The 27,546-nt window shown below is 41.6% G+C and overlaps 1 protein-coding gene across 5 annotated transcripts in view; it reads left to right on the top strand.

The window, feature by feature from the left end:
- Nucleotides 1-1,077: 1,077 nt before the first annotated feature.
- The window catches only part of DAPK2 (death associated protein kinase 2), a 61,589-nt gene continuing 35,120 nt past the window's right edge, over nt 1,078-27,546 (top strand). For 3 of the 5 annotated variants that reach the window (XR_012652833.1, XM_075045538.1, XM_075045534.1), the window contains exons 1-2: nt 1,078-1,111; nt 10,177-10,274. Coding sequence is in view for 3 of the 5 variants with exons in the window: in XM_075045538.1 (XP_074901639.1) it covers nt 10,198-10,274 (77 nt within the window). In the remaining 2 variants the exon portion in view is untranslated. Of the gene's footprint in view, nt 1,112-10,176; nt 10,275-14,684; nt 14,824-27,546 lie in introns of those variants that run through there. The other 2 variants (XM_075045536.1, XM_075045535.1) reach the window with 2 other exon arrangements.

The raw sequence follows: 27,546 nt of genomic DNA, 5'->3' as shown, positions 1-27,546 counted from the left end.
GATTTCCTTGGTATTGTTTTCATATATCCTGAATGTACTAAAGCAGAAGAAATCAGGTCCTACCTCTGAGATATTCCCCAAGCAGGTTGGGAGGGCTGTGATGGTCTGGAAGGCTTTGTAAGGACAGAGCATCTATGTGCATCTCAAATGTGGGAATGCAGGGCTGTCACTTCTGTGGTGATGCCAAGTGGTAGAGTTATTTGCCCTGTAGGCTGCCCACAGGCAACACATTCGTATCAAAATAGTATCACTGAAGTCACGTCGGGCAGGTATTATGTTTGTCCATGTGTTCTTGATGAAACTTTCTGTTCTCATTGCAGAGTAACTCAGCCTGACTGCTGATGAAATGGAGCCCGACTGAATAAACAAGTGAGGACAGCATTTGTTTTTGAGAGGCGGGGCCTTTTGATTTCTGGAATAAACAAGGAGTTTTTATTTTTGCATAGGATTTCTGCTGAAAACTGGGACAGTACCAGCTCTTTACCAAACTTTGGACCAGTTGCTACCCAGAAGGAGAAGCAGGGCCGATGCCTGTTCAGCGGCGATGCCCAGATGCGTTCCTCCTCTGCTCTGGCTGGAGAAGAAACCCTGCTGAGCGGGCAAGGTGTGGCGCGGGGTTTTCCGTGCAGTCCCCTCCTTTCCCTTCCGTGCAGCGGGTGAGGATCATCCTCCCCCCACCCCCGCCGGGAGGACGTGACCCCGGCCCGCGGGGAGCTGCTACTGACAGGGCGGCCGGCTCAGCCACCTTCACAGGGTCTGAAACCCCACTTCGGGCCGTGGGGACCCACCCGCGCCGTGAAACCACCACCCCACCCCCCTCCGCGAGCGCCGAAAGCCACCCTCCGGCGCCGGGAGCCCCCGCTCCTCACGGGGGCGCGGCGGCTGCCCGCGGCGGGGCGCGGAGCCCGGCGGCCCCTCCTTCCCTCCCTCCCTCACGCCCAGGGGCGGGCGAGCGGCACAAACCCGGCGGGTTCTCCGGTTCACGGGAGCGCCGGCGGCCGGCGCCAACCCCCTTAGCCTCTCTCCCGGCGTACGCGGTGGGGGCCGGCCCGGCCCGGCGGGGACCCTGTGCGGCGGGGCAGCGCCTTCGGGAGCCCGGCGGAGGCGGGCGGTAAGTGGGCACTGTCCCCCTCAGCCGGCGGCGCCCGAAGCCCTCCGCGGGGCCGGGGGCTCCCCTCCCCATCTTCGGCTCCCTCTCCCTGCTTCTCTCTTCGTCCGTCTTTCCTTTTGAGCCGCTTTCACGGTGGTCCCGCCTGCTTCGGAGCTCAGAGGCTGAAGTCGTGCAGCTGTGAAGTCCGCCTGGCTGGGGAGGGCTTTGGGGAGCCGGCCGGGCCGCCCTTCGCTGCCCGCTCTTCCTCGGCGTCGTGGACGAGTCCTGGGGTCTGCAACTGGGCGGTGGGGTCCCTCCCCGCGGGTCAGTCTTGGTGGCCGTGGCGCAGGTCTGTCGGAGGTGCTGGGGTGGTGGCTTACAGTCGGTCATCCCGTCCGCACAACCTGTTTAGTGGTGTTGACGCCTCAGGCTGTCCTTGCCCGCTGTCCCGCAGCTGTCGGCCAGGGGAAAAGGCAGCTCCCCGGATCATCTCCTCTGTGAGCAGCTGTCACTGATCCTTGAGCAGGTCCTGCAAGGGCTGGGGAATGCGATAGTTACAGAAGTACACCATTTGGTGTTACACACCGCTCCGTCTGGCGTTGTTTCTATCTAAAGCCGTCAGGGACAGTTGGTTTTGGGTTCACACCTCAGCTTACTGATGTCGTTCAGAAAATGTTGTGTGATTTCATCGTGTTTATCTGTAAGTTCTTTCCTGTCTTTTCCCTCAAAGAGCTTCACTGGGATCTGGTAGGTTTCTTAACACCTGCTCCTCTGGGCAGTGAGCCGGGGGTCCCCGGGGCGATGCAGCACAGCAGGGGCTGGTTTGGCCTGGCCTGCATCCTTTTAGGAGACAGTCAAGAATGAAGGTGTGAATGAGAGGGTGGAAATGTGTCGCAATTGCTGCTGCTTTGGCTGATCGGTCGCCAGCTGCAAAAGGACCAAAATAGGCATGTTCACCTGCTTAATGCGGGAGCGAAAGAAGCTCAACTCTGACCCTCTCTAGAGGTATCTGTTCTGAAACATTTGTAGGTGTCAGACTCTCCTATGTCCTTTATTTGCTTGTGAAAGAAACATAGATTGCATAGGCTAGATCTCACTTGACTTTGGGGCAGTGATGTGTCTTATCTGCGGTAATAATCCTTGAAGGCGCCTCAGGGACGGGGAGCGGGTCTCTGCGATGCCATGCCAGCGTGCCTGGCATTGCGGGCTTCCTACTGCGCCATGTCTGTCGAGGCGTTCACACCAAGCTCATCGCACAAGCATGTGAGGGCTTTGAGATCAGTTACAGCGGCAGCACTGGCAGCTAGCTGTCTGCTGGGGAGTCGTAATTAGCTGCAGAGCTAACGCATTTGGTACGTACGCTTGAAGTGGAGGCTTGGAAAGGCAGTCTTTGGTCATCCACTACACATGTAATTACTTGAGAGTAAACTCAGGAGGTCAGAAGGGGATCCCTTGAGAGTTAGTGGCAGGAGCGGTGATTCTATAATGGGACTGAAGTGCTCGGATGTTGGGTGTGTTTTGTGTCCTTTATAGGCACACAGGTAGTAATAGCTGCCTCAGTTTTCTGATGGAAAAAGTTTTAGGCTACTGTTGTTTTCTGACAGGAAAATATTTAGGTGAAAATAAGAGTTTGCTGAAATTAATATAACTTTTAACTGTGCTTCGATTACATTTATTTGAAAGCATAGGGTAAAAATTACTTGGTTTTTGCTGTTGGAATTGTTTATTCTTTTCTAGGACAGAAAAAAAGAGAAAGACAGGATAAGAAAGGTGAGAGGGGAAAGCACTTTAATGTTTATAAAAATCTGTTTAGTTTTAGCATAAGGCACCAAAACTAGAAGACAATATGGCTTGAATTTGTTTGGTGGGCTTGTTTTGGTTTTGTTTTTTTCTCTCCCCCCCCCAAATGACTATTTTTAAACAGTCCAATTTTGATTCTAAATTGTTTTGGTCATTTTTCAGTATTAAAACACAACTTATAAGGGAAGTTGTTACTTTGGTTTGTTCTAATGTGTTTTGGATTTTGCTTTAGTATAACTATTGCTTTGTAATATAAAAACGTGCCACGGAATGCTTCTGACTTTGGCAAAGGATTTAGTGATTCAGCTCATGTCAGGTGTACTTGAGAAAGTATGATTATTCAGCTTTTACCTTAGTCACTTGAAACTGGTTTCCTTAGGGTAGAAGATACCCTAAGGAAAAAAAATGCAAGGCTGGTGACAAGCTAAATGATCCAACAGTTTTGTTCTCAACTCTATTTTCTATAATCCTGCTTTTGTTCAGTGGTAGGTGGACATTTGTCATGGGTTTGACATGTGTGGACCAGTTATTGACTGTCAAATAATTTGGTAATGACAGAGTAATAACTTACCTATGCAGGGAAACCTTTTTTAAAAGAGAGAAATAGAACTTACTTTCCTCTGCTCCTCTTAAGGCGGGTTCTGTCACCCTCTTCAGAAGAGTGGATTTCTTTAGCTTCATTTCCTTTACATACAGCACAAGCTGCACTAGAAAGGCACTTCTGTGCTGGAATAAGAATATCTACATTCAGGGTTTGTATTGATATAAAATATATGTGTTTAAATTTATGCCTTAGATCATAATGAGAAACAGCATGATTTCTTAGGGTAAATAAGATCTAATTTTAGGTATGACTGAATTTAGGAACTTGAAGAGATCAAACAGGACATATTTCTAGTGCCTGAAACCGGAATCTCAGAGTTCTGTATTCTATTTATGGTTTTGCTACAGTGTTGTTACATGTCTGTAGGAAAATCATTTGCATAGGTAAACAATACTTTGCCACCTTGTGATATTTGGGATGCGTAAAGGGGAGTTGGATACAGGAGTAAAAGGTGAAGTATAGTACGCTGTATGTATACTATACTATGGACTATCAGTATGAAAACATAGTAAGTAATATGAATGCTGAGTAGAAGCTGGTCTTCGTATTAAAATGCTCACTGCTAGGAATCCTAGAGCAAAGAGACTGATAGAGAAGAGATGACCCCAACATGAGATGGTTGAGGAGTAGACATGGCATGTTCTGTGAAAGAACACGGAAGGTTATCTCTGCTGCAGAGCTTGCCTTGGAGCTCCTAAAGCTCTGGTCTGATCTACATATGACTGCAGCAGATTCCTGCATCTTCCTGGTTTTAATGAATTCTGGTGCAGACGCTGAGTGGTTGGAAATTGTTCTGACTCATTGTATTGCAATATTGTTTGGGTGCATGCCCCAGAAGCATTAGCATAAAGAGTGTATCAGAAAACGAAGTTGATTGTTGTTGTTTCCTCAGATCATGAATGTACAACTTCTTGGTCTGAATGAGTCAAAGATGAATGATGATCTCTAATTCAGTCTGCTTTCACTGACCAGCATAAGGAAATCACCATCTAACCAGAGAAAAAAATTGTCTCTCATTCCTCCTTTGGTATATTTGTGCTCTGTACTTGCAAATGGAGTTCAACAAAAACAGTGTAGTTTAAATCTTTTGAATGTGAAATCACCTTAGTTTCCTAAGATCAGCATATAATATCTGGGGAAGGTTGTGTTTATGCTTCTGAATGGCATTTTTATTTCAGATGAATTTTAAGTGCGTGAAGGTTATCTTTTTTATCTTATCCCCTTTATGCTGTGTATTTGCTAATGACAATTGTCTTGCATCATCAAGTGTATGATCTATTTTGGGCATCTGCTAACTGTGACTAACAGTGAGAGATATCTGCAGAAGTAATGAGTGTGAAAGGCAGCATAAGATAATGTGAAGTGATAGACATGGGAAACACCGGCACATCAGAGGTATGACTGGAGGGTCTGAACGCTTTGGAACAGTTTTGAGTTCAGTCTTCAAAACCAAGGCTCTAGGCTGACCTGGATGCTTGAACGGTTCCTTGGTATTGAGAGTAAGCTTGCTGGTTTGACCTTTGCAGAACAAGGGTATAAGTTAAAAGATCAGCAAAAGGGATGGGAATTTTCTGGTTATTTTTGAGATAATATTACATGGATTCTATGCATCTGCAGAAGTAGATATGTTCTTTGGAGGATGCTAGGAAATGAGTAAACTTGTCAATCAAACATAAAGTGGCTGTGTTCCCAGAGGCATCTTGGGTGGGTTTCCCATTCTCAAAGCACTGTTTTTAACTTGCTCTTCTGAATGACAAAGTCTCTCTTAGAACAATGGTTTTCTTTCAGGTGTGTTTGCATTAACGTTATTTATAGCCACATACCTTGGATTCTGATAAGGGAGTAGTCAGCTTGAGGGATTTACAGTCTTTGGGCAAGTCTCAGCAGTATCTCTTAATAAGTGAGCATTTTCCCATACTTGACTTTTGCATGTGCTCAGAACTTAATCTTGCAATTCAGGATGAGCAAATGGTTTGGGGTTTTCAGCAAGGCTTGGCTTTGTCCTTTGTTTGCTTTTTCTGAAGTCTGTGGGTGTTGAACTAGGTTTTGTACCAACACTTCAGAAAATCCTGCTCTGAACAATTGCAAGCAACGTTACATAAACTTAGTATAGAGCCAATAGCTCAGAGATGTCCTCATTCTTGTAAATGCTACTAAAGCATTTATTGACTGTAGTTTCAAGCCCTGAGCAATATTGGCCAATGAGCTTTCTCCGAGATTATGAAAGGTTGCTTGAGGAATACAATAATTTGCTTACAAAGCAGAATTTGAGTTGTTTGTTTTCATTGAGACAAAAAAGAGATGTTTTTGTCCCAGGCATGAACATGGCTTTGGGAAGGGAATTAACGAGCAAAGTAGCAGAACAGTTCACCTGGCTTCATCTTGAAAAACTCTGAAAATACAGGCCATGTAAGGATCAGCCAGAAAATGTCTGAGAAAGCATGGGTATGGAAAGCGGAAGTGGAAAAAACCCCCACCACATTGTCATACATCTAGTCAAGGTTCACCAATGCAAGTGTTGATTTCTACAGTATGCTTTAATAGTGCTATGGTTATTCTCGTCTTCAGTGTCACAACCTGTGTGGTTTCTATTATTTGCCTTAGGTAGCTGGATGAGAGAGATCACCACTAGAGCACAGATATAACAGGAAGATGTGGGAGGCAAATTTGTCTCAATTGCAGAGTTTTGAAACTGGGGTTTGAACCCATTTGTTAATGAAAATGCAGTAGGCCTCACAGAGCCTTTAAGAGAGCCATGACATCTCCAATGGAGACCTCCAGTAAGGCTGCTATTGAGGGCATGAAAGCTATTGCTAGGGGCACCTTGCACCTCCCTCTCCTCCATGAGGTGTCTGCAAGTGTCTGTCGTGCAGTGGAAATGGTAACTTCTGAAACGTGACAGAAATGGATGTGTTTTGGTCATGTGACAGATGCATGTCAGTCATGTCATGTCACACCTGCACACCTCATGGGATAGTATGCATGTTATGCACCCTTCAAAAAGGAGAGGATGCAGTTTTGATGTATAGCTGACACATTTCCCATCATCTGATACGAGTGAAGCTGTGGGTCCCTTGGGGACAGGGAGTGGGGCTTGCCAGAATAATGCATGTGCCCCGTATCTTCTCCTCCATCCTGGAGGAAAGAGCGTAGAGGAGAGCAGGCTGTAGGGTGGATGTGGGCCATTAGAAGCTCCCCACCTAGTAAGTACATTGTGAAGGGGAAAGGAGTGAAGAGAAATGAATAGTCGCAAAGTCCCCCTGGATCTCCTTGTACTTTGGAAATGGCAATCCAAAAGGATGCACTGCACAAAGATGTTAAGTATATGATGAGAGCTGCCACAGAATTACACAAAACTGTGTCACTAGAGGATGGAAGCAGGTACCCCTTCTCAGCTTGTGTGTTGTGTAACTGGTCCTGAGTGCCTAATAGAGGGACATCTGATTTTGTTGATATCCCTTTACTTACTGTTACTGTTTTTGAAAGAGTGAATGTTATTCCCAGCTAGTATCAGTGTAACTGTTGATGCAGTAGCCCTTCTGCTTGAAATAAAGCAGTCAATTTTTCTCCTAATGCGTAGGTTTTGCTAACATTGGCCAAAAATATATGTAGAAGTACTTAAGAGACTATTTCTGTTCATTTGAAGCAATAGAAGGAGCATATTTGGAAATGAATTTAATTGATACTCAACATGCCTCCCATGTGTTAGAAGCAAATGGTTTATGAAAAGGGAGGGAAAAACCAAAGCAGCCAGTCTTTTTTCTGAGGTGAGTGCACAACAAAAACTGGGTGCGTTTTAACAAGTTGTTGGATTTCTACAATGTATTTGCTGCTTATGGTATATGCTTTTGTTAGAGAAAAATCTTAAATATGTGCATTTCAACTTGGCAGGAACCCTGCAATTACTCTTTGGTACTTTGTCCTGTTTTATAAGTCTGCTGATTTATCGAAATAGCTGGATCTTCTTGCAACGTTGAATTGAGCTTATTTCTAAAGGATCAAAATAGAGCTTTGCTTGTGAAATATGCTTCACAGTGTACCACAGTCAGATGCCAAAGACTGCTATTTAAAAACATGCAGGAGCTGTATAGAAGTATAGAACCTGGAAGTCCCCGCTGCGTCTGAAGCAAGCAGCATCTGGGGTTCAAAGGAAATGTACGTTACATTGAGAAGTACAGATATGCTGCTGAAGCCTAGAGATGTGTGAGAATAACTATATGGCTCAATGTAGTTAGATTAAACTTGCACTCTCCGCAAGTTTGCTGATGACACCAGGCTGTGTGGTGCAGTCGACACACAGGAGGGAAGGGATGCCATCCAGAGGGACCTCGACAGGCTTGAGAGGTGGGCCCGTGTGAACCTCCTGAAGTTCAACAAGGCCAACTGCAAGGTCCTGCACATGGGTCGGGGCAACCCCAAGCATTTAAAGCACCCCAGAGGAGGACTTGGGGGTGTTTGCTGAGGAGAAGCTCAACATGACCCAGCAATGTGTGCTTGCAGCCCAGAAAGCCAACCGTACCCTGGGCTGCATCAAGAGAAGCATGACCAGCAGGTCGAGGGAGGTGATTCTGCCCCTCTACTGTGCTCTCATGAGACTCCACCTGGAGTACTGTGTTCAGCTCTGGAGTCCTCAACACAGGAAAGACATGGACCTGTTGGAGCAGGTCTACAAAGATGATCAGAGGGCTGGAGCAGCAATCCTATAAAGAGAGGCTGAGAGACTTGGGGTTATTCAGCCTGGAGAAGAGAAGGCTCCAGAGAGACCTTAGAGCAGCCTTCCAGTACCTAAAGGGGCCTACAGGAAAGCTGGAGAGGGATTTTTTACAAGGGCATGTAGTGATAGGACGAGGGGTAATGGCTATGAAGTGAAAGAGGATAGATTTAGGTTAGATATAAGGAAGAAGTTCTTCACTGTGATGGTGGTGAGGCACTGGAACAGGTTGCCCAGAGAGGCTGTGGATGCCCCATCCCTGGCAGTGTTCAAGGCCAGGTTGGATGGGGCTTTGAGCAGCCTGGTCTAGTGGAAGGTGTCCCTGCCCATGGCAGGGGGGTTGGAACTAGATGACCTTTAAAGGTCCCTTCCAACCCAAGCCATTCTATGATTCTATGATTTTATTGTGGTGCTAGAGGCCTTACAGCTCTTTTACACGTTCTGATCTAAGTACTGGATGTTGTTTGGGCCACTGGGGTTAATGCTAGTGTTCATCTACACAGGAAACACCAAACATGTAAATTGGTTGGCTGGTTATTGTATTAAAATCCATTCTGTTAACATAACTTATGTTGCTGTGTGGGTATATCCCAAGGTGTTGTGGTTTAACCCCAGCCAGCAACTAAGCACCACGCAGCCGCTCACTCACTCCTCCCCCCGCCCCCCCAGTGGGATGGGGGCGAAAATCGGGAAAAGAAGTAAAACTCATGGATTGAGATAAGAGGGGTTTAATAGAACAGAAAAGAAGAAACTAATAATGATAATGATAACACTAATAAAATGACAACAGCAATAATAAGAGGATTGGAATGTACAAATGATGCACAGCGCAATTGCTCACCACCTGCCGATCAATGCCCAGTTAGTCCCCGAGCGGCGATTCCCCCACCCCCACTCCCCCCAGTTTATATACTGGGCATGATGTCACATGGTATGGAATACCCCCTTGGCCACTTTGGGTCAGCTGCCCTGGCTGTGTCCTGTGCCAACTTCTTGTGCCCCTCCAGCTTTCTTGCTGGCTGGGCATGAGAAGCTGAAAAATCCTTGACCTGAGACTAAACATTACTTAGCAACAACTGAAAACATCAGTGTTATCAACATTCTTCTCATACTGAACTCAAAACACAGAACTGTACCAGCTACTAGGAAGACAATCAACTATATCCCAGCTGAAACCAGGACACGAGGAATAATGTGATCTCTGATGATCTTCTCTTCCGGAAGCAGCATAGCATAGTGCACTCCCAGGTGCTTGTATGCACCAATGTGAGGCTTGTTTTTCCAGACCTCACAGAGCTTATCAACTTAAAAGATTGTGTTCAGGAAACAAATTTCACAGTTACACAGGTTAATGCATGCAACAGATGCTGCCTGTGTTTTTCTCATTTGAAACGTCTAGTGTGTGATGGAAGATGTTGCGCTGAAAACTCTGTAAATGGAATCACAGTGCCTTTTTGCAACAGTAGTTCAGGTTTCTGTTTGCTGTCCTGCCTGTGTGCTTCAGAAACACTGCCTGACATGAGAAAAAGGAAGCTCTGCCTTGTGTTCTCCTTGGTTCATGGTCTGCATGCTGACATTTAATGAAGAAGCCTGTAATGCTGAGTCTCATGCTAGCTCTCTATTGTAGCATGGATACTTTATTGCCAATAAGTTTGTCAAATTATTCATTAGTTGCTTTACTTCGGTCACATTTATGTTTCAATGTGTGTTCTGTGCTTCTGGTTAAATATGTGCTCAGTTACTTCAGTGAGGGGCAAGAACCCTCTTCACTTATAGGCACTCGCCTCTTTGCAGATTTGGACCCTTGCTATTTAGCTGAGACTGCTAAATTAATTCTTTTGATTGATCAATGGTAACTTTGGCCGTGAGTGAGCTGCAATGGATCTAAAGTGACTATACCAGAAATGTGTTTTACTGATTCTTTGCCTGTTGGAAAATCGTAATGAATGTCATTCTTTCTTAATATTCTAGTTGCATCATCTTTGTGCATCAATGAGAAGTCCAATTATGGCTTTGTTCAAGCAACAGAAGGTGGAGGATGTTTACGAAATTGGGGAAGAGCTAGGAAGGTAAGTTCATGCTGATGACACCACACTATTCTAAAAGCTGACACGTAGGGATATTTGCCACATCTTAAAACAATGACTACATGATAGCCTAAATCAATTGCAATATACAACAAGAGAAACACATCCTTTTACAAAAAGTGTACTTTGGATATTATTTTCTTTTTAGGTTAAGTGTGCTGTTTTTCCTGTTTCTTTTCTTGCAACTAGGACAACAAAAGGTCTGTTTACACTGTCTTTTGTAGGTAGGTGTCATCTGTGTCTGTGCGTTAGACTCAGTTCACCTGTCCATTCTCTAAACCAGCTAGGAAACAGGAACCCATTGTGCTGTCGTCATAGATGCAGCACTTTAATTTGGCTTGTTGTTTTGAACAGCGCTGCACAGCACTGTTGTTTTCAACTGGCTCCGAGCACTGACAGACATGTTCATATCTGCCTGCAAAACACTATGTATTCCTGAAAAGATTTAACTGTCAAAATTTCAGCTGGACTGGTTAATACCTATATATAGCTTTTAATCTATACAGGTTTATCTGCAGGTATTAATTATAGGTGGAGTTAATGCACTATTACCATGCTTAACCATAAGCACCTGTTTAAACACTGCTGGGTTTGTGAGCTGGATGACACAGGGCTCCCCCAGTCACTTAGCAACATACAGTGCTCTGGGTGAGGATAGCTGGTTTCCATTCATTGTCCAGCCCTCCAATTATTTTCTTTTTAGTATGCAAATAGCTAAATTGGGACTATACACATGTTGGCTTCTTTCCCAACGTCTGGCAGTTGGTTTTGATAAATGACTGTGTATGTGCAATTACCCTTTTTCAAGGGCCAATAATTTAGTTACATTAAAACACTTCACTTGAAGCTGGTTTCCTGCCAAATCTTATTTTTTGCAGTGCCAGCTATTTTATCTTTAGAGTTGTTGAGAAGATTTAAGGGGAGATTTTTTCTGGGTTTGGATTTTTGTTGTTTTTTCATTTCCTTCCCTCTCACAAAGGCCTCAACTAGGATATTTTCTGTAACTACTTACTTTCGAGTATTGACTGGTTCTGAGAACATCAGCCTGAAAGTGAAAATCTGACAACAGTGAGCAGTAAAGAAATTCAGTGTGTGTATGCAGGGTGTAAAAGGGGTGCTTTTTTTAACCTAGGAGGCCCTAGTATGTGCTGTAACAGTCAAACTGCTAAAGTGAGAAACTGGAAACCAAGTAGCATATTTTTACTTTGGTTCCTGAATTGTTTTTGGAAATCCAGTGTCTTTTGAGATGATGAACCTCACTCTCCTCTTCAAGCTGATGGTTATTAGGCCTTTTGAATGGAGAAGTGTAGTTGAAACAACCTGGTAAAGGCTGGCCCTTGCTGTTTGAATATGCCTGAAGGGCATCAGGCTGGTAAAGGTTTGCATGGTCACAGCAGAACCTCCTCCTTTCCTGGCTGCATGTCATGGCTGGTCCCAGGGTTATGTCATGGAGCTGGTACTCGCTATATGTCAGGTGATGGGCTGGTTTAGAGGAGACTACACTCAGACATGGAATCTGAAATTGTTGCCTTTTTTAATGGGTGTATTCTCTGCAAGAAAGACCTTTTCTAGATAAGCCAGAAGAAGGAGTAGGTGTGTACATGAGCAAGACCCATCCTTACATGACAAAGGGGGTATTAAACTCCACTACAAAACCATGTTCTAGTTCCCAGCATTTTATGTGTAATAATTCTCGTAGATGAGATATCCAAGTCTACTTAGTACTGAGGTCTGTAGGCAAAAACGTTCCCTGAAAGACCTGAAGGAAATAGGCAAATTGTAACAAGCAGACCTCTGCTCTTGTTACGATTTTTCAAGGAAAACCCTGTAATTGTAAATTGTGGCAAGAGGGCAGCAAGATTGGAATTAGCTCCCTTACTCTGAATGTGTTCAAGTTGTAAACGTTACACATGCCCATGAATATAACATCACATTGTCTTTGTCAGTGTATTTTCACTTTCAGATTTTGTGAGGAGCTCTGCAGACCTCTTGTTTCAGCTGTGTGTTTTATGTAGAGTGTCAAGGGGTTATCATGCCTCTGTATCTCTGAGCAGTAACTACTGATTAGGGCCAGCAACAAATGATATCTTGCTTTGTTAGAAGAAAAATAACACAGTAGACAGGTTGTGGTGACTGAAATGCAAGAGTCTTTTCCAATGCTGACTGATGCCCTTAGAACCTGTAGATGCCTTTTGTTAGTTCAATATGTTCACAACAAGCTTTTAATTGCTGACTGTTACAGGCAGGTGAAAGGATTAATTTATTACCATTCTGGCAACGGAAGTCACTTACAAAACAGAGGTTTTCAAACGACGTCTGTGAAGAGTCTGTCCTGTTCATGTCCTCCTAACTGATTCTGTGATTTCTTGAGAACAAAAGTAGTCATTAATACAGGCCTAGTGCTTGTTCTAGCTTGGATTCAGTCAGAAGTTAAAATACAGGATCTCACCGACAGCCAGCACCTGTTTTTCTGAAAGTCTTTGCACAGTACTTAGGAAAGGAGGCTCCTATTAAATACTGCAAATGCTCCTTAGCAAGGCTCAGATATATCTGGTCTGGTGATAAAATTAGACCCTTCCTGTCACTGTGCAGCACTGAAGGTAGCTGCAGCAAAGGCTCTTCAGATCCAGCTGTATAAAACCCTGCCAATGGCGTGTTTGTGGACTCCTCAACCAAATCATTCTCGGAATCACTGCTGAGCTAGAAGAAACTCAATGCTGGAAATGCAGTTGTCTCCTGTGCTGAGGCAATGGTGTGAGAGAAAACTCTTTGCAGAGAGGGGCAGCAGGTTTTCCATAGCTGCAGATTGTGTGCTGTAACTAGCTGCCTCGCCCCAACATTCCCTCAATCTTTTAAATATTAATCTTAAGTTTACACCTCTGTTGCTCAGCTTCTCCGAAGGGTGCATACAGGGAACAACAAGTCAAGCATGTGGCATTAAAAAAGTTGCTGATGGGCTTGTTCATTCTAGCAGCTATACTTGGGAAGCTTATCATGGCCTATGCTGAATGAGTGCAATACTTTATTATCATATATGTATATTTAAAGTTACTTTCTGCAAGATAATATCAGTTGGTTTGTAAGTGTGAAGTCTGTGGGGACTGACGTTCTCTAGCAATAGCTGAAAGGGAGCCTAAAAAGAGGAGGAGCCTCTAAAATGAATTCAGCAAATTTCAACTTTTTAAAATAAAAAAAAAGAACCCTTTTGAAATCTATAGTACAGTTTATTGCTAGAATATTGAAATATTAATTTTTTTCTTTTTCAAAACTTATGAAAAGAGGAGGAGAGAGTTTAGAATACTTAACTGAAGATGAATATGTTATAGGGATATTTATTTTAAAAGTCCTCAGTTATACTAGTTAGTCTGGAAGACTAGAAGAGCTAGAAAGCAATGTGGTATAAAGTAATCAGTGCCTGCAAAGGTATTAGAAGATTCTCTTCTCTTTCCCCTTCTCCCAAGGGCAGTAGATTGTGTGATTTGGGAGTACTTTATACAGTCCTCCCAGGCATTTAATGCTGTCACTCTTTGAAGGCATCAGACTTTCTGACAGGGTCAGTTTCTTTCTGTGTCTGAGCTGTTGATCAAAAATGGATACTTGAAAAATTATTTTCCATAGAATGCTTGCAAAATGTATCCCTCCTCAAATATGAGTTTATGTTGCTAAACGTAACTTTTATTCAAGTAATGGCAAACCGCATTCTTTACCATTGATTTTAATAAACTTTTTAAGAAACCTATTAACAGTTTTGCCTGTTTTGAGGAAGATCCTGGTGTAAGCCATTTGCAGGAATGTTTGTAGTAGATCACTCTACCGGCATGCCAAAGCAATGGAAACGCTTCCTGGAAAATGTGAGGAAGTGGAGGCTAACTTGACTTCTTGGGAATATGCAGCAGGTCAAATAACTGGTTCTTGTGGCAAGGGAGGTCACAGCAAGAGACAACCAAGAATGGAAACTTCAGTCAAGGCCAGTGCAGTCCGAGAGAAGGAAGAACTGGCCTGCTGAGCTAGTGGTATAGTTCCCAGGAAAGTGGCAGCCATAAAGCTCACTGGAGAGCTTTGTGATTCGGATGGGTAGTTCTGTCTAGCTGGGCAAAAGGAGGTCTTGTACAAACCTGCAGGAGCCTCTTCCAGTTGTACTAGCAAACACTGACGGTGGTAGTATGTGCACAGAGAGTGCTAGAATTTCAGTGACGTGCAGTGTAATTTATAAAAGGCTGTACCGTAGAGTCATTAATCTATTCCCTAAATGTGTTGCCAGCCAGGCTGTAGAGAGCTGTTGACATTTGTGCCTTCTGGGCAGTGTCACTGTTACATGTCAAGCCTGGGCAGAGGGTAGGAAGTGTCACGGAACCTGTCCGGAAGTATTTCACGACAGTGCTCATTGAGAAAGCGTGTTCCTGCACGGTGGTGCAGGAATCGCACTGCAGTGTCCTGAGACAGTGTCCTGCGCACCGCAGGTCAGCTCTCTGCAGTGTACAAGGACTTAGATCGTGCTCAACAGAGACAAACCTTGGAGTGATGTTTCTGGGTAAGGAAGTCTCCCCCTTTCCTTCATTATTGTCCTTTCACTGTAGGGAAGGGGCTCTACCTTCCTCTACAATGTGTGCCAGCCTTACCACCTGCCATTCCAGTTTCTTGCCTGTTTCAGTGTCTGGGAACTATGCTCATCTCTAGCCTCAACTTTCTCCAGCTTTTGTCTGGTTTTGCTATGTTTTCTGCAGAGGTAGGCAATCTTGTATAGATACAAGATGCATAGTCTGGTGAACTGGTCTTCATAGGAAATCAAAACTAAGTCTTCCAGTATGCATGAGAAACAGGAAAAGCATTTTGTTCACTTGCTAGTTTGAAATCCTCTCTGTCGGGAAAGACAGACAGTTTATTGCTGATACAGCATGGTGGCCTCTGAGGAAGGCAGCTGGGCATTAAAATTGTAAGAGCTTTTCTTCTGACAAGAAAAACAGGCAGGGCTTGCTGAAATTGTGGAAAGGAGAGTACTGAGATGGCTGTTTTCTGTGGGGTCCTGTGCCTAATCATAGAAACCCAAGTTAATGCCTTGTTAATGCAAAAGGTGAGCTAAATTTGAGTGGATCGGGCTTAGACTGTGGAAATCAATTTTATAGCAAGGCTGTGACATTTTTCTGCATGTTAGGATGGTTTGTATTTCACTTTGAGGAATTTTCTGCTGTATGTGCTTAAATTTCACTACCTAGTTGTTTCCTCATGTTTCTTGGGTTTTTTTTAGCAGCAGTGTCATGATTAAAGCCAAGCTAGATCTTTCATCTATGGCCTATCGTGCCTCCTGTTGTCCCCCCCTCTCCAGCTACAAGTTCCTACCTCCTCCCTGCCTTGTGTGGGGGGATCAGCTCCGCTCACTGAGACAGGTGAAACCTTTTTCTCTGGGTGAAGCTTAAAAGGACAGCAAATGCAACATTTTACCAGTGGTAATGGGACCTTGGAGCTTGGCACATAATCTCTGTTCTGACAGTGTAACTAGTAAATATTTATTTACGTAATGACAACAAAAGGCAGAGATAACTGAGGGATTCTTTGTAGAGGAGGAACTTGGAAATCTATGATAAAAAGTCATGTCATCCAGCTAAGTGGACTCCTTGGTAAACAGAGGGGTGTGACTGCAGCTGGGAAATTTACCCTTAACACACATTGCACAGTATCTTCGTACAAGGAATGTTTTTTCTATCTATAGAAATTGTTCAGTATTGGGCTTTCTCAGACATGAACCGTAACTCTGTTCTTAGATTAATTTATAATTTGAATTAGTTCTTTACATTTGGAAGAATAACACACACAAAGCAAGTCTTTGCTTTTGATGCAAAATGTAAGTTTAGTTACCGAGCACTAACCAGCACCTCTACTACTGTTTCTTGTTACAAAAATCTTTTATGTCATGTGTTTGATGTATATTGAATTTTTTGTTGAAACAGTTTTGGCATCCAGTACTTGGTCACCATCACTATGATTGTAATCGGCTGTCTGATGCAGTCATTACTTTTGGATTTTTTTATTCCTTCTAGCAAAATGAGTGATATTAGCTTTTTGCTTTTTAAACAAATTTCCCTGCTAGTTTTCAGTGTTCTTTCAACTGTGTCCAAAATCTTTGATTTGTTACAGGAAGTGCAGAGAAAATACGGGAGAGTTTTTGTTGTTTGTTTTTGGTTTTTTGCCCCCCCCCCCCCCAATAACAAAGCTGCTCTACCTACAGTAACTGAGAACTGGTCTTGGTTATTTAGAACTGGCCTTAGTCTTACTTAGTAACAAAGTTGTGCATTTTTTTTGAGTGAATTCCTTATTACCAGCATCCCTCTCAATGATGGAAGTGATCTCAGTGTATCTCCTGAGTCCATATCTGGCTTTGAAAGTATAATTAGAGCTGAGTGACCCCAGTAGGCAGTGCTCAGAAAGCTCAAATTCAGTAATGTCTTTAACCCCTGAATATTAAGCCTAATCCCAGTCTTTGCTTTGCCATTTCTGTAAAAATAAAACTGTTTTTTCCACTTTGCATTTCAGTAGAAAGCAGATGGAAATTTGAACAGCTGAGAAAATAGACTCTGTATGGTATTCATTCCATGCTTTTTAAATGAAAAATGTTACTTATGAGTAAAAATACACATAAAATAAACAGTGCAGCTCCCCACTGGACTAACAACAATAAAGCATTGGACAAATTAGTAGCATCTTGCGCAGAATAGGGCTTGCAGATACTTGTCTGATGGTCAAGCTTTATTTAGCTCAGGTGACATCTATTAATAATTGTTAAAACTCTACATTGGTGGTTTTGAACTGGAGTGAAAAGCTGCTGTAATATCTGAGTGTGACGCACAGTGATGCTTTGGTGAGGAGAGACATATAAAATCACTCAAAGAGCTAGACTTGTTCTATCTAGTGCCAGCATATTTGGTTTGGAGTAACTGGCCTGTTTTGGGCAGCCCATATTGCAGATTCATTTACACCACAAGTGGGTGACTGTATCCGAAATCCAGGGCTTCTAATCTTTACTTACTACAGAATATACAGCTTCTGTGAGAGGGTAGTTAACCTCAATATCTGAGTTTTGTGGCCCTATAATCCTCACAGAGAGAGAATTTCCATTGTTCTGTCTGTTGTGTATGTAGGAAGAGCGGTGGGAACAAATAATGTAGCTTCTGTGCTGTCCTGCTTCTGGAAAAGATTGTTTACTTCAATATAGTAAAGATTAAATAAGATGAGGAGATAACTTCTACCTCTTATTTGGCAGACCAGAAGACTCCACAAAGAACAGTGGAAGGGGAGTATCAGCAACCCTTTGTGGTTTTGGCCTTACAGATAATTTGCTAAAATCTTGATTAAAATGCCAGCATGATTTCCATCTTTCATACATGAGGAAGGAGAAAAATCATTTAACCATAATACTGCTATCCTCTTAAAATTTATCTGCTCCCAGGTATATTATATATACAGTCCATATCTAGCTGGATTTGGACCTTTTAACACAAAGGTACAGTGTGCTAACTTTCTGCATGCATATTATATATGTGCTGGTGTTGCTCCACATAGCAGAAGGAACTGCTTATCAAATCAGCTATTCCTGCTGAGCATGAGTCAGCTTTAACCTTCCCTAGGTCTCTGGACTCTGTTCATTACCACTCCGAGAGCTGATATTCAATCTAAAAGCTAAGTGTGAAAAGTGGGGAAAATTTTTTTTATCATGTGCATTTTATTCCTGAGCTTCAGATTATGTAAAATGCTTGCCAGGCTATCAGGAATTTGTCAGTGCTGTATCACTGCAGACTCTGCTACTCCAACCTCCAGAGCTGATAAGGGCCACATTGCTTGTCACTGTGTGATTGGCAAGTTTCCAAAAACATTTAACAGCTTCAGGACATGCTGGTGATGATTCAGTAGGTGGCACGGTTTCTTGTGATGCAGGGCTAATGACCCAAAATGGTGTTTAAGGCATTGATTGGCTGTAATGCAGATACCATGTTACTTTATTGATAGCCTGTAATAATTCATAGCATTGTTCAGAAACATTAGATTTAATAATCTTGCTTTGAATTTCAAATGGTTTATTTGCTCTCTACTTATTCCAGTAAACTAGATCCTTCTGTTTCAATCCATATTCCTCTATTGTTCTGACTCTCCTCTGGCAGTGGACACAGAGATCGTCATCTTTGGGCCAGGATATGTTGGTTATCTTTGCATGAGCTGTAAAGAGATGTGGTTGAAAGGTGCCAGACGGTGACATTATCAGAGTCAGCATATGTCCAAAGGTGCTCAGCACCTCCATGTTGTGAGTATTGAAACTTGCCCTGTAAAGTCACTGTATTCTAGAGTGCTATACAATCAGTTAGTAAAAACATGAGTTGTGGTTGTGAGTGAAAATGCCAGTGTGTTCAAAAGTGGTAGCTGATTTCTTTTTCTCTATCTATATAAAATAGTGCATCTTGTTAGGTTTAAAAATTAGCATATTATTAGAGTAGTGGTATTGTGGTACTTTTCTCTATACCATTAACTGGTTTGGTTAGAAGTCACCCTGACACTGCACGGGCACTTAGCCTGAAATGAAGCCATGTTAGTTGTTTCTTACATGATAAAAATTTTCTTCCAGTCTATATCACAGGGCTGTGGTAAGTTAGTGATATTTCTATGATAATCTTGTGTGAAAGGTTCAAAAGAGAGCTGTAGTATATTGTGAATTGGATTTACTTCTGTGCCTTTCACACACATGAAAAATTTATCTACTTTTTAGTAGCCAAGTAAAATTCCTGTTAAATGCTTTATTAAGAAAAGTTTTAGATCATTGTTATAATCTGGCATCTGCCGCAGTTTAGGTTCTGTGTAGTTAGTTGCTTTAGGAGAGGTAGCCATTTCATTTGCATTTTGTTTGTAAAAAAAGCACCCACCAAACAAACCAAAACTCACTTTTTTTTTTTTTCCCCAGCTTAAACAGGAAGTACAGTGACATTTGTGATAATTTTATTTTTAAAGCTCTTTATGAAGTTATAAGAGGTGTCAGCAGAGTATTTAACAGATTAAGGTTTTGGGGTTTTTTAGTTTCATTCCATAAAGTCTTATGGAAGCAGCAAGGTACTTTCCCTTCAGTGACCTTGCCATGCTAGGATTTCTGTTTTGTTGTTTCAGCTGTCATACTCTGGTTTCTTTGTAAATACTTTGCTGTTGGACATACTATTTATTCACTGCTTAGACTGAATTTCTGCTGTACCATATCCTGGTTTAGTCTCAAAAAAAAAAAAAGGGTCTATAAAAAATAAAGTATACTACAAATTATTGCTATAGTCAGTTTACAGAAGGGTTCCAGTTCTTCATGGCTGTAACCACAGACTTCCTACAAAAAACTTCCAGGAAAGTGCTTTTATGCATATATTCTGTGAACCTTGCATGGCCTTTGGTTTGAGCTGTGTTTCATAAATGAGCTGAGAGCATACAAATAGGTTGTAGAAGAAGTTACCAACAGAATCCTTTCTTGGCTGGTGGGAAGAGCATGCCAATGCAATTACAACTAGCAGAAATCATCTCTGAAGCGTAAGGAAAGAGGGAGGAGAGTATTTAGCTTGATAAAATTACGTGCAGTAGAGCAATGGCTCTAATCACTTAAATTTGAGAGGAAAACAGCTTTTTCAGGCTTGAGATTTTTTAAGAAAGGTATTCAGCAAGAGTTCCCAAGGGCTTTGCTTTGAAAGTTAACAAAAATGCAACCATGAAAGGATAAAATTATTAGTGTAGTTTTTCCAAGGAAAAGAAATAGGAGTGAAAAAGATGGAAAAGTAATAAGATGCAGACTTTTTAAGCTTGAGATCACAAGTTAAAACCGATCTGAATTTAAGAGTGGCAAAAAGGCATGATGAACAAAACTGTTGACAAAAACAATTGTTGTAACTGAGAATAAAAGACCCTTCTTTGCTGAAACTAAATAAACCAGCTTCTTGAATCTAGAGAAGTCCTGCATTCAGGTTAGCTAGACACTATTATCTGTGATTATGTTTATGTAGATTAACTTAAGAATGTACACATGATGATTTCATAATATATTTTTAGCATTTTTACTCGCTCTAACTGTAGATTTTACAAAATCAAAGCAAAGGCTGCTGTAAGCTCACTCACTGCAGAAAGGACAATGTGATGCTAACAGACGGTGAAGCTGACTTGGCTTATGACAGTGTAAAGTAACTAATTGCTGTTGGTTACATTTATTATGTAAATAAAATTGCTTTAAGAGTTAAAGATATCATATTGATTCAGAGGTCAGAGACTATATGACACTTGATTGGGTGTAATTTTTTTTTCTTGCTGTCAAGTGACCAAACGTAATTTATCATCCAATTGGAGAAAGAGAGCCAATGACTGGCACACTTTGCAAAGTCTAGTAAACTTAAAATTAGATCTCTAAGCTGTGTTTTGGCTTCCTAAGCACAGGCAACCACATATGTGAATTACATTGTTTGTCTTTGTTTGGAGTAGGGTTTTTAATAGCAAATAAACCCTTTTAGGCTTGCATTCCCACAACTGAATGTCTTAAATGTGAAGGAAAAAAGGACAAATATAAAATTCATGTTTTTATTCAAACTGTATGCACCGTCTTATATTGTGAAAGCTCATTTTTTCATTTTTCCTATCAAGTCCTTCCTATGGTAAGCTGTTGGTTTTTTATGATAACGGTGCCTTGTGTATGATGTTGTGTCCCAAATCTTGCTTTTAGATACATAGAGCATGTTTAGGGTAGTGGGGAAGGATGCTGTGAGACTGAAACATTTACCCTACTCTTCTATAGACAGTGTTTTTAAATCAGAATTGTGTGTTCATAATTTGATGTAAACATGAGTCAGAACCATCTAGTTCTATCCATGGATACGACTGCTGTTTTCAAGGTACTGCTGTAAAGTAGACAGATGAAGTGACAGTGACATGCCTGAGGCAGCCCCACTTTCTGACCGAGCTGAGCTCAGCACCTAGGTGTTTCTATTTTAATCAGTACATGGAGTGGAAGCAGTTTAAACAGGATCACTCAAAAATGTTAAAGTGTGTCTTTTACCTTCCCAGTGTCTAATATAATTCTGAATTACAACCAGGCTTGAGTTTTGTTGTCTTCCTACATTGTATAGCTTTGAGACTTCTGGTGTGAGAAGTTTCCTTTGAGGCTCTTGCATTGTCTGGAATGTAATTATACTGTTAAAACCAGCTGGCTGGCATACCAACCATAGTTTCTTTAACTCGGCTTCAATCTTGAGAGAAGTGCACATCTGAGCAAGAACTGACATAGGCTAGGAAGAGTTCAGTGTAACCTTGTTAAAACATAATAGACAACAACAAAACACGTGAGGGAGGAGAAGATCAAGGGGAATGGAAGGTTATCTCCATTTCCCTTAAAAGCATTTGCTTGTGTTCACTCTAGTTTAATGAACTTTTCCATCTGGTGCAGCAATACCAAATGTGTCGATGTCGGTATTACCAAGTTCATGCTGCTGCAGCTTGGTGTACTTTAGATTGCTATTTTCTGTTCTACTCAAATGGAAGGAGGAGACTTTCACCTTTTTTGGAATTTCACCTCCCTACACCTGCTGTAGGTCAAAACCAACATCAAAAAAGAATAATAGATATTCATGGCACCATTCAAGTCAAAAAACTGTGTGGAAAAAGTATTGCCGTGTTTTGCCCAGTGCAATAGGCCATGATTGTACTCTTTCAGCAGCCTGGCCATATACTGCTGACATTGCTGAGCCAAGCGACTTCTCATTGCAAACTCCAGCCTCGAGCAGACACCTCCCAAATTGGAAACAAAAGAAATCCCAACTAGATGCTCAGATCCCCAAGTGAGGTTGCAGGTTCTCTGTGAAAAGAAGGGTTAAACTATCTTGCATTCGCAGTAGTCTGCGTGTGCATCTAGGCAGTTAAAAGACTGGTTGAGATGCTGTTAGGTTTTATTTTAGTTTCCTTTCTGGTCATGTATTCTTGTGCAGGAACACCTAATGAATAAAAATATGAATGATTATAATTGCAAGTCTAATGATTTCTACAGACATGGAATTAATTTGTAGGTCCAGCTGTATGCTTACCCCTCATAATTTTATTTCATTTTTCCAGTAGCATTACCTGCATTTTACAAACTTTGGGAAATTAAGTACAGAAAGACTAAGGTGTTATTTTCCATCAAGTATGTAGGAACCTTATTACCACTGAAGTCAGTGGGAGGTTGCAGTCTGTCTAAAATCGCTTGTAAATCCGTTCCAAAGTAAATTGTCCCGCCTCATCTAGGGAATTGAGTGTTGCCTTTTGACTGGCAGAATGCCAGAACGCTGTCCTTTTCCAGGTTCACTTACTTTTCAAACAACTCCTTGAAAACATACTTCAGTGTAAAGCATGTCTGTCAGCATGTTCTAACGTATCATCTATTTTATGGGAATGTCAAGTTTTAACAACTACCAAATAATAATAATAATAAAAATCCTCCTTTTTAGAATTCTTTAATGAATGAAAATAAGATGAATATGGACAAAACATAAAGAAATAGATTGAATATGCAGAGAGGGAACATATGTTTGGTATTTGGGAAAGAAATGGTTTGCTCTTCTCAAATGACAGACAGAATCAGCTTCCTGACTCCTCCCTCTTCTGGCCTCAGAGAGCCTGACTGGAGTCAGGTAACCTGTACTGTCATCTCAGTGTTTTGTTTTACATATTTTCAGTGTTTCATGTCAGCTACTCAGTGATGTGGTGTTTCTGGAGTATCAGAGGAAGATTCATATAAACCCATACCTATACAAACAGTTGCTTTAAAGGCTCTCTTTATTCTAATGCTCCACAGCAATACCACTGTTATGCACTGAGGCATTCCAAACTGGAAGGCTGCACTTCTGTAATTTTCTCAAGTCAAATTCTGCCCCAGAGCATTACCCTCCAGAACCAGTATTAAAAATAAACTTTGAAAAAAGAGCAAGAAGTTATCCTGTTATTCTGGATTGTCCAGTTTCTCTCTTCCCCACATTTTTTCCACATCCTCCCCTGAACTGCTGAACTTGTGCTCCCCTAAAGCATGCTTCCGTAAATAGACTCCAAAACCAGCCAGTAATATTGTTTCTGTGTTCTTATTCAGTGACAAATCTCTTAGATAATAGTAGCAATGTGAATAATAGGTTGTCTTTGTTGCTAGGATAAATTCCCTTATTAATGATGGATGGATTTGATGTTGTACCTAATTATAACTGACAGGTTGTAGCTGCTATTGTTTATACTCTTGAGCTGCTATCACAATTGAGGACAGACTATGTTGAATCTGACAAGGCTTTTGTACAGCTGTCCAAAATATTTCTGAAAGGGAACAAACTTCATTTCTTTAAAAAACTAAAAAAATTAGGAAGTGTCAGCCTCTGACCTTATCTTGTGTGTGTTGTAAATACTGCTGTTTATGATCCAAGTCACCTGCACTTCAGTGATATACTAAAACCCATGAATTTTGGCTAAGTCATTTGGCTGAAATTTGGATATCTGAGCTGTGAAATTTAGTTTCAAGTCTAAAATCAGCCACAGACTCCGCATGTGAAATTAAGTAAATGGCTTAATTTCTCAGTGCCGTCAACTCAGGTGTCAGAGACACACACTTTCCTTTCCTCTACTTTTTTCCTAGCCTGGATTGAAAGTTTTGGGAAGCTGATGCCGTTTGATTCTGATGTGCTGAATGCAAATGCATTAGGAGGTTGCAGAAATGCTGTTGTCTTGGTCCTTGACTTTAGAAGCTCTGTAGTTAACAAGAAATCCAAAATGTGACCGTGATTGTAAAATATCAGTGAGACATTCTCTTTTTTTGTAGCTGTATGGACCTCCACATGAACTATTCATTGTGTCTGGTAGAAAAGTAGAGCAATATGCTACCTCCTAAACACTTGTTCAAAGACTTTTCTCCCTGCCTGTCCCTTCTCCAGCCTTTAGCTGTTCTCTTAGGGTGCTTCAGTGTATCAGTACTTGGCAAAGCATTGGGCTACTTGTGTGGAGAGATACACCAGCTGCTGCTTTATGGCAGTCTTTAAGGTGGTTGGAAAATACTTTAGCATTACCCTGTGATGCTTTAATAAAGACCCTGGGAATTCAGGAACAAGCATGGGCAAAGCAAATGTGCTCTGCACCAAGTAGGGAAATGGGTAAGCGTGGGTTATGGACAGTATCGTGGGTAATTCCATTGTAACTATCTTAAATGTCCTAGGCTAAGAAATTGTCCATTTATATTTTTCCCTGTGGCTTGCAACCTCTTCTACGCACAAACCCTCAGTCAAGACTGTCTGCAAAAGCCTGTTTTTAAGGGATTAAGGAAATAGCATACAGACTGGGACAAGAGTAGGTAGAGTGTGCGTTCATGGGTACACATGCAGCAGGGAGATAGTAGATTACAAGGGAATGGGTATTGTCATGAACAATTGTCCCAGACTATAAGTATGTAAAAGGAGAAGACAGCAATTCCTATGCTGGTGTCATTATTATTTTTGTAAGCTTTTAAGTAAACAGAAATGTACAAAATTCACAGTATCACTGGACTTCTTAAACGCTAAAGTGACTCTGTTCATTCCCATAATCCGCAATCATAAAACAATATATTCTCTCTGAACTTTGCTGGCAAAATTTATGTCCCCAGAGAGAATTTAAGGAAGCACATCAATGTTAGTACCATGTCTCTTTAGAAAGTCTGAACCAAACAAGGTGCATGTCTTGTAAAAAATGAACAAACAAAAACCCCATGAAACCAACAATGTTTTACAGTAACAGCTCTCAGCACTACAAAATGAACTCTTTTAGCAGGATGTTTAAGGCAAGTTTGGGGATTTGGTAGCAGCAATTTAATTCTCTTAGCTTCTTTAGGGTTTGCATGTATCAGGAGGCAGAAAGAAATAGGAATGAATGAATGGATTTGACAAATACCTACAGTCTCAGTTCCGTTTATGATTCATTATTCCTAAAGGGAAAAGTACACTTGTCCCATCCATTCCTACCTCTCTCCTGAGAAGTGTTTAGTATACGTATGAAAATGAAAAACAAAAAGTTGTTCTTCAGGCTGTCTGGTGTTGTTTGAACCCTTTGAAATGAGAGGCTGCCTCTGACATGGAGTGTTAGCGTTTGACAGCAAGCGAGCACCAAGTAACAGCTTTAATGTTTTATTTCTTTGCCTTTGTAGGTTTAAGACAGACTCCAACCAGCTGTCTGTGTTAATGAAGCACTGAGTGCATTATATAATTATAAGGTTCCGAATATAATTGCCGTGTATGCTGCATAATTTAAGTTCCAACTGTACTTGCATCTCTCATTTACCAAGCCAGTGAAGGGTGTAATAATATTGAAAACAATAACAGCTTAGTGATCCTTCAGTGTAGTCATCGGGGGGTTGCACTTAATGAGTCTGTGATTCTTAAAGAGATCCTGGCTGATAAAATCACAGTAGCTAAAGGTTAAGGTTATCTGTAAGATGAGTCTTTTCTTTGGAAGTCTGGATATAATGCCCTGACTAAGGAAATATGTGATACTAAACATGTATTCTGGAACTGGGAGACCTGCCAATTTTTGCAGAGTGAGATTTCAGACATACAGTGCATTGTGGCAGGGGAGAACAGGGCTGCTCCTGGGTATAAAAAGGAGTTCACTGTCTTGTTTTGTCTGTTTGTAAAGTAGTTGGACATCAGCAGAGACTTGTGAATGTGATGAGACAAATGGACTTGGGTAAGATAGTTCTTTTGGTCGTAGGATCTTTCATACCTGTTAGGCCGTACACATGACAGGCAAGGGTAACTGTTTGACTGCACTGTTCTCAGAGGCTTCCCTGCCTTATTTATTAGTTGACTGTGGTTTCCTGGCCATATAGCTTCCTAGAACTTTAAAATTATTTCTGCTCCTTGGTGGAAATGCTGTGAAATATTTGTGATGGTTTTTGCAAAAGTATGATTCTATCAAATATTCATTGGTAAAACCTGAGCCTTTTCTGACTAATGCTTGGTAGTATACGGAGTACACATGGTAGACTTAAAGTTTCCCTGGTTTTCATTCCAATTACTATGAAAAGGGCAGAGCATCGATTTGAGCTGGTGTTCCTTGCCTCTAAATCACTGAGATTCTGCAGGTATTGGCCAACTGCCTCTTCTTGCTTACCCCCACTTTTGATACCAAGCTTGCCAGTTTTTCATGTTGCTGTTATCACAAGATGCATTGTACACTTAAACAAAGCAGACTGAAGTGCATGACCTTATCCATAGGCTCAATTCTCCAGCTATCTGGTGCACTTCACCACCATGGTAGTGTTTGTAACAGTACATACATGATCTATTCGCAAGGTGGATTCCCTGGTCTTGTCTTTTTTTCTTTCCCTCTGCCAAAACGAAGTGTTGGTAAATCCCTCCTGTAATCTAGCAGTGGAAAAATAAATAACAAGAAGTAACCCTCAGTTTACAGTTTCTGGCAGAGGAGGTTTAGGGTGGTAATAGACTGTTCTTGCTACTTAAAATTGCAGATGAACTCAGGTAGGCTATGAGGTCCTCTAACTAGTGTCCAAACAATAGTAGTCAACTTTTCCTTCCATTCGTACTCTTGTAGATTTTATTGCAGAGATACTGCTCCAAGACTTGCCAGCAGCAGCCTGCCATCAGACTTACTGAACACAATCTCCAAATGCTGCTACTAAAGTGATTTTCCTTGACAGTTATTCTCGCCACTACAGCACTTCCCCACTAGCTCCATGTTTTCCACCAGCTCAGATTCAGTGTCCCATTTTGTTATGTACTTTACACATCGTTATGTCCAGGTCTGCACTAATAGTTGTGGAAAGGTTAAAGTAATAAATTCTGAAGTACCATTAGGTACAAGAAGGTTCATCAGAACATACAAATTGTTTAAAAATGAGTGTAGTTTATTTTAATATATTGTATGAAAGTTATTGAAATCACTGAATCAGTAAAAATATTGGGCTTCCTATTGGGCAATAAGAGCGAGCAGTGAGTGAATGAAACTCATCATCCTGAATGGAATGGACTGACCTCGTTTATGTTTGGACTGACTTAAGTTTATGTCAGGACCAAATGCTCTTACTCCTCATTCTCACTTGAGCTGGAGGTGCTTGAGCTAGGAGAGCAGTGAGTCTGCATCAATTAACATCAGTGCTTTTTGTGCTTTAACCTAGGTTTTCTTTTTTTTAAAACCTGTCAGTTTTTGAGTTTCAGTTCTTTAAGATTTAAGGAAAACTTGAGAATTGGTGAGTGTTTGTGTCCAA

This window comes from Buteo buteo, chromosome 13, assembly GCF_964188355.1.
Source record: "Buteo buteo chromosome 13, bButBut1.hap1.1, whole genome shotgun sequence".
In the NCBI taxonomy this organism is placed as follows: Eukaryota; Metazoa; Chordata; class Aves; order Accipitriformes; family Accipitridae; genus Buteo; species Buteo buteo.
Note: the sequence above shows the minus strand (reverse complement) of the source record. Positions and strands in the feature narration are given on the sequence as shown.